The 8,009-nt window shown below is 47.2% G+C and overlaps 1 protein-coding gene across 1 annotated transcript; it reads left to right on the top strand.

Moving 5' to 3' along the window:
- Window positions 1-1,466: 1,466 nt before the first annotated feature.
- On the top strand, window positions 1,467-2,435 carry LOC115274395 (olfactory receptor 10H4-like). Its single transcript, XM_029917840.1, has one exon. The coding sequence runs from the start codon at window positions 1,467-1,469 to the stop codon at window positions 2,433-2,435; it is 969 nt and encodes a 322-aa protein (XP_029773700.1).
- Window positions 2,436-8,009: the final 5,574 nt, after the last annotated feature.

Raw genomic sequence — 8,009 nt, 5'->3', positions numbered from 1 at the left:
AAAAAAAAAAAACAGCAGCTCCCCCTGGTGGATGGGCATGGTTTGATGTGGTAGGTCTTGGAGGCTGTTCTCAGAGGCTCTGCCCCTGCCTGATGCAAAATGAGCAGCAGGAGGTGAAGTGTGCACCTTCACAGACTCAATTGCGGAGTCCCTACCCCCAGCCAGGATCGTGATTGCAATGGGGGAAAGGAAAAAAAAAAAAAAGAAAGCTGAGTCTCTCTTGGTTTCCGATAGCTGTTGCTCAAGGCGCTGTGTGCTGCTGGAAATGAGCTGTGAGCTCCTGCAGTCTAAGCACAAGCCCGGCCTCCACCCGCCACCGACTCCTTGTCATGGGTCGCATAGGTGTGGGCCCTATTTTTTCCTGTGGGCACCCGGGATTCACGCAGTCCGTGCAGGGGGCGAGGTGTGCTGTGGAAATGCGGTCCATGGTCCCGTTCCCAAAACCAAGTTCGAATTGCTTGCCCCTGGTGCAGCCGCAGCCGGGGAGTCTGCACCCCTGGCACAGCTGCACTCCGTCCTCTTCTCGCTGGGAAGTGCGCTCCCCTGTCTCTTCCCTTTGTCTCTCGGGCTCTGTGTGCTTCCGCCACGCTGGGCTGGGGATCTTGTCTCCCCTGCCCGACCCGGCCTGGCCTATTTTCAGATTTCCCCCATTCGCCCTCACTCACTCAGGTATCCTTGAGGTTCTATTCTTTCTGGAGTCCGTATTTTCTCCTTCCGCTCTCGCAGATGAGAGTAATATCCTTCTCGGTTCGATAAATGGGGCGGACAGAGTTTACAGTGCTCCCTTCCTCTCCACCATCTTGGCTCCTCCTATTTATTTTTTTTTAACATATGCAGTTATTTTCTATCATTTACACTACAGTAGTTACAATTACACTCCAAACAGAAAAGCAAAGTAAAAAATCAAAACCCCAACTTCTATTTCATGTAATTAGACTTATACAGAAATTAGAAGGTTAAATAACAACTAGTTAATCACCTAATTTCACAGCTATCTGAAGTGGCGATCATTATATAGCAGCTTATCTATGATACATTCAAGATACATGATACAATTTATTACTTGCCCATAAGCTAAAACAGCCTGCTTAATACCTTTCCTTAAATTCCACCTCTATACTACAATATATGAAGTTGGACACTTAACCGACTGAGCCACCCAGGCACCACTAGAAGAAACTTCTAAAAACTCTTTAAGATATGTACATATATCAACCATTATACTGTATATCTAAATTAATACAGTATTTTATGATAATTATGCATTAATTCTTAAAATCGTAAATCGTATTTGAACTTTAGCAATCCAAGATTGCTACCAGAATCAAGATAATATATGATATTTATTTTAGTTTATTCCTGTGACTGATCACATGATAGGATTTCTGATGCTGAATCATCCTTGTCATTCATGGGATAAACTATGCATCTTCATTTGCTTGCTGATCTCGCTAGATGCAGCATCCATGGCTGGTCAGAACTATAGCATGGTGTCTGAATTCATCCTCGTGGGATTCTCCAACTTCCCAAGGCATCTCCTGCCCGCCTTCTTCCTGCTGTACCTGCTCATGTACCTGTTCACACTGCTGGGCAACCTCCTCATCATGGCCACCGTGTGGAGAGAGCACAGCCTGCACACGCCCATGTACCTCTTCCTGTGTGCCCTGTCCACCTCTGAAATCCTGTTCACTGTTGCTGTCACCCCTCGCATGCTGGTGGACATGCTCTCCACCCACCACACCATCACCTGGGCGGCCTGTGCCAGCCAGATGTTCTTCTCCTTCACGTTTGGCTTCACACACTCCTTCCTGCTCATGATCATGGGCTACGACCGCTACGTGGCCATCTGCCACCCTCTGCGCTACCATGTGCTCATGAGCAACCATGGCTGTGCCCGTCTCACGTCTTGGTTCTGGGCTGGTGGTTCAGTCATGGGGATGATGGTGACAATGATAGTTTTTAACCTCACCTTCTGTGGGTCTAACGTGATCCACCATTTTGCCTGTCACGTGTTTTCTCTTCTAAAGTTGGCCTGTGGGAAGGAGACAGCCTCCGTCAGCCTGGGTGTGATCCTGGTGTGTGTCTCAGCTCTGATGGGCTGTTTATTCCTCATCGTCCTCTCCTATGTCTTCATCGTGGCCGCCATATTGAGGATCCCCTCTGCTGAAGGCAGGCACAAGACCTTCTCCACGTGTGTGTCCCACCTCACTGTGGTCATTGTGCACTACGGCTTTGCCTCCATTATCTACCTCAAGCCCAAGGGCCCCCATTCTATGGACAGTAACACACTGATGGCCACCACCTATACAGTCTTCACCCCCTTTCTCAGCCCCATCATTTTCAGCCTCAGAAATAAGGAGCTCAAGAATGCCATAAAGAAAAGCTTCCAGAGTAAGTTCAGTCTCCTACGCCCCCAACGACCAGTTTGGTGGTGAGGAAATATGACAGAATGGCCAGGGACAATAAGGTCTGTCTCCATAGGACTTTTTAGGGTTCAGTATATGAAAACATACTGTGTTGGAGGCATGCAATGTATTTGCTTTTCCTCAGTTTGTTTGCTCAACTCTTGTATAAGCTCTAGTAACCGTGATCTCATGTTTAAGACCCCATGTGATGAACTCCATCCCGTTAACTCTTCTAAGAATGTGTTACATACCTATGAGCTGGTGAAGGATATCACAGGGATATGTTGAAACACCAATGCCCATGGTTCTTCTTGAATGGAGAAGCAGGGGAGGAATTTCTCCTCCTTCACCATGAGGATAAAACAAAATAGGCATAATAATAAATACCCCAGGATCAGGGAGTTTATCAGGCGTTATGTCCACTGTTGTATAAGAATTACCTTCTAATTATAACAAATGACCAAAGAACAGTAAATATTTTCTCCGTGGAGATGGTTGAATGTTTATGATTCCTTGCTGTGTTTGGAAACGATAGCCCCTAAGGAGGTTTCTATGTTGAGCTCAGTTGAGTGAAGGATGTCAAAATGTTTAGTGGAGAAAAAGAGAGCGGGAACTGGAGAGAGAGGCAGAGAGAGAAAGGGGAGAAGATGCAGTGTTTGGGTAAGAACTTACAAAATGTTCAAAGAGTGTTGCCATCTGACATGTAGAAATCTTCCCTTTTTACCTACAATACTTTTAGCAAAACATCAATTTCTCATCCCTGTGTTTTACTCTCTGCGGGATGTGTTGGAGGGCACAGTGTTATCTCAAGATGGCACAAAGAGAGGTCAAGGGTGTGGGTACCCCCTTTAGGCAGATGAGAAATTTTAGTGGAGAGCACACAGCATGTGAAGGTAGGGATCACATGCAACCTGAGGTCTGTGTGAGTCCTGTGATGCGATTTGGGAAACCATGTATCCAGCATCCATGAGGGATAACTTCCATTGGTGTTAATTCTTAAATTGTGATCAGATGTTTGAATTGCAGGCAGAAGGTGTTTTATAATAACAAACTTGGGACATCTGGGTGGCTCAATTAGTTGAGCGTCTGACTTCAGGTTGGGTCATGATCTCATGGCCCTGTGTCAGACCCTGTGCTGACAGCACGGAGCCTGGAGTCTGCTTCAAATTCTGTGACTCTCTCTCTCTCTCAGCCCCTCCCCTACTCACTCTGTCTCTCAAAAATAAATAAAAACATTAAAAAAAATTAAGTTTATTTGTTTATTTTATTTTTTTTAATAGTTTATTGTCAAATTGGTTTCCATATAACATCCAGTGCTTCTCCCCACAAGTGCCCCCCACCATGACCATCACCCCCTCCGCCCTCAGTCCATGGATCATTTTCAGTATTCAGTAGTCTCCCTTGATCTGTGTCCCTCACTCTTCCCCACTCTCTTTCCCCCTTCCTCTCCCCATGGTCCCCTGCCAGGTCTCTCCTGTTAGACCTATGAATGCAAACATATGGTATCTATCCTATCTGCCTGACTTATTTTTAATAAAAAAAATAATAAACCTAAGGATGGCTATCACAGATGAGTACCTACTGTTTGCTAAATGCTGTGGGAAGGGTTTCCTATGCATTCCCTCTTCTAAGCCTCAAAATAAATTATTTTTTCATCATATTTAAATATGACCCAGATCTATTACTTTTCACATTTTTGAAATGCAGAAAATGCAAATCTGATAGATAATTTGTCCCAGGCCACAGTGCCATGAAGGCAGGAAGCAAGAATCGATTACAATGTGCATGTGTGTGCAGTTGGAGATCAGGAACCCGCCTCTCTTAGGTGTCTGCAGAGAGGAGGAGGAGAAGGCTGCCATTAGAAGGAAGAGACCCCTTTCAGGGAAGGAGGGCAGGTGCAGCCCTAGGCTCCCACCCCTTTCACACAGCCAGAGGGAAACACTGACTCCAGAGGAGTTCCTGGGACACTTTCCTCATTGACACCGACCATGAGACCTTGGCAAACTGGCTATAGTAGTTTTGGGGCTCCATTCATTATTTACTCATTATTGGTGTTACTGTGACTGATGCCCCCACCTTTCCTAAGATGTGCTTCTCCAGAGCCTGTGACTGTGTTCCCTTGTCCAGCAAAAGGGAATGGGCAGATGAGATGCAGTTAGGAATCTGAGACAGGGGGATTACCCTGATCACCCAGAAGGGCTGATATATTTGCAAGTGTCCTTATACAAGGAGGGTAGGAAGGGCCAGAGACAGGGGCCCCTATCCCTATAGGGGATGTGACACCGGAAGGAAGAACTGGAGTCACTGAGGCAGGAACCATGAGCCAGGGAATGCTGCTGCCTCAGAGCTGGGAAAGCAGGAGGCAGGTTCTCCCCTGATCCCCCTGAAGGACGCAGCCCTGCTCACAGCTTGACTCACACCTGGTGACCCTGATTCAGCTTCTGGAGTCCAGCACAGAGGAAAAAAGAAGTGTGTGATTTCAGGGCATGAGGTTTATAAGCTCTGTTATGGCAGCCTCAGAAACTGACTCATGAAATGGCATCCTGACATCAAATGTTATTGGGTTTCATTACACAGTTAGTTTCCAGCCAGGTTTTCAGGCCATTCTTCTTTATGGAGAACATGGGGCATTGAGGTGGCTCCTGAGAAGTGCCGAGGGTCCTTGGAAGTCTGTCATCAAAGGTGGAGGAGCCCTGATACACAAGGTCCTCCGGGTATGTTGTGAGGACACACTGACCGCGTACCTGCAGGGGCCCCAGCACAGGTGTGCTGTGCCCTCAACCAACACTATCGGAGTAAGAGCTGGAGGATGGCAGGAACAGTCTTCATGCTCGAGGTGGACTGTGTGACCCGGAAGAGATGCCTGCCCTCCTGTGCAATGGGGTCTCTGCGTTATAATAAGGATACAGGAAGAGGCACATCATAGACGTTGGGTTGCAGGGGCTGAACTGGGAGAAATACTTACACAATGGACAAATCACCAGGGATCCTGAGATCTGGATCTCCTCTTTAAGTAGAAAAGTGACACTTTTAAAAGGCCTCTTTTTCTTTTTTTTTCCCCATAATATTTTATTGTCAAATTGTTTTCCATACAACACCCAGTGCTCTTCCCCTCAAGTGCCCTCCACCATCACCACCACCTGTCTTCCCCCCTCCCCCCTCCCCCCAACCCTCAGTTCATTCTCAGCTTTCAATAGTCTCTCAAGTTCTGCATCCCTCTCTCTCCCCAACTCTCTCGGCCTCTTTTTCTTTTAAGAATTTTGTATTAGTCAGGGTTCCCCAGAAAAACAGAACCACTAAGATGGATATGTATACATACATGTGTGTATATAACATATGACATATGTAAGAATGTTACAGTATGTTTTGAATTCATCATAATACTGCTTGTTGCTATTTTTTAAATGCACCATCTCATCATACATATGACATTTTCCCTTGGTACTGTTGACAGAAGTCTTTCAGCTACTAAACTAATGAGATACAAAATGTATAATTTAGTTTACAAATTATAATGCCTTTCCTTTTGGGCACTAATTTTATTTATTTATTTTTTAAATAGTTTATTGCCAAGTTGGTTTCCGTATGATACTCAGTGCTCTTCCCCACAAGTGGGCACTAATTTGAAAAACTACAAAAAATTTTGAAATTACTATCAAAAGGAAAAGCCTACTTTGCACATAGTAGAAGTTTATTAAATATTTGTTAATTGACTAAAAAAATTCAACTTAGTGGTAAATAAAGTTCTGGAGCAATTAGAATGTACTATATGTTATAACATGCCATCATTGTGTTGTTCCATTATATAAAATGTAACATGTCTGCATCCAGCTCTCCCTACACTGAGGGCTTTTTTTTAGTGCCAGGTTGTAGCAGCGTTGTTTTTGGGTCACGGGATTCAGACTGGGTCCCTTAGCTAGAGCTCAGTGAGAATATGATGGATGGATGAAGAAGGGAGAGAGGATGAGAGAAGGGAGGTATGATTAGAGGGGAAGGAGAGAGGGAGCAAGAGGGAGGGAGAGAGGAAGGAGAGAGAGAAATATCCAGAGAGGAAGGGGCATTCCCAGGGCCCCAGCGCCTCCTTGGACATGGGGGAGCTCTCAACTGCATCCCAGGCTCTGGGGAGAGGCACCCAGGGAACCTGCCTCAGGGGAGGTGCCTGCAGTGAGACAGCTTCTGCCCTGCTCTCCGCACAGCAGGAGAGGTGGCCTCCCGCTAGGCTGCAAACAGCATGCCAGGCACACCATCTTCAAGCCAGGCAAGAGGAACTCTGTTTCCAGCCAGGATTCCCAGGAACAGGTGGCAAGCAAGGCAGGAGCTGAAGGGGGAACGTGTGGGGACCAAGGAAAGCCAGAGCAGAGGGGGGCTCTGGCTGGAGGAAGGGTTCTGGGACTGGGATGGGGACAGGGATTATGGCCCCAGCAACCTGGACCCACACTGATCCATCTACTGCCCACGCTGCCTCCTTCCCCCAAAGCCTGGACCCACAGCAGTCAGGAATGGCAGGGCCCATTCCCAGGCAGGAAGTGGCCCCTGCAGCAGGTTGAGCCAGAAGCGTGACCCTGGGCTTGTCACCATGCACGTGTGTGCTCATTTCTGCAGCACGATGCCTGCTTCTGTGAGCACTGTTTGTGTATGTGTCCCTGCGTTTGTCTGTTTCCATTTCCTGGGGCTGCTGTGACAAAGGACCACAACCAGGTGGCTTTAAAAAGCAGAAATTTATCCTCACAGTTCTGGGGGCTAGAATCCGAGCCAAGGTATGCAGAGGGCCATGCTCCCTCCAGAGACTCTAGGGGAGAATCTTCCCTGGCCTCTTTCGGCTTCTGGTGGCCCCAGTCATTCCTTGCCTGTGGCTGCATCACCCCAATGTCTGCATCACCCCCAATGTCTGCCTCTGTCTCCAACAGCCAGCCTCCCTCTGTGAGTCCCCTCCTATTCCTGTGAGGATACCAGTCATCGGATTTAGGGCTCACCTTTATCCAGTGTGATCCACCTTGACCCTTACCTTGAGTACATCTGCCAAGACCCTATTTCCAAATAAGGTCACATTCTGAGATTCCAGTGGATGTGAATTTGAGGGGAAGGCTATTCGACCCACCATGGTGTCTGTGTGTCCCTGGCTCATCCTGATCCCAGACAAGTTCCAGGCACTCGTTAGTGCTCAGTAGATGGGTGCGGAACCACCAACAGTGTCTCTGCTCCTGGCTGAGTGTTTGCTGGGTTCCGCTGCCCATGTGTGTTTCAGAACCCATGTACAAGTGCGTCAGTGTTAGCTCTGTCTGCTTATGCTCCTGTGAGCACAGTCTTGAGTCTCTGACAGAGGTGCAGAAGCCAAGATAGTGTCCCCATAGGTGGAAGGGCACAGAAGCAGGATCTGGAAGCCAACCTGCGTGTGCCCTGGCTTGGGGTTCTGGCTGAGAGCCCAGAGCTAGGATGTGGCCTTGGATTCTCTCCTCCTTTTTTTATTCCACTCATTTTACATAGATTTATTGTCTTCCCAGATTTTTTTTTTAGGAAAAACAGTTTTTTTAAGTAGTTTATTGTCAAATTGGTTTCCATACAACACCCAGTGCTCTTCCCCACAAGTGCCCTCCTCCATCACCA

The sequence above is a fragment of the Suricata suricatta genome, chromosome 12, assembly GCF_006229205.1.
Source record: "Suricata suricatta isolate VVHF042 chromosome 12, meerkat_22Aug2017_6uvM2_HiC, whole genome shotgun sequence".
Lineage (NCBI taxonomy): Eukaryota > Metazoa > Chordata > Mammalia > Carnivora > Herpestidae > Suricata > Suricata suricatta.
The sequence above is the reverse complement of the archived record's forward strand: the minus strand, read 5'-3'. Positions and strand labels throughout refer to the sequence as shown.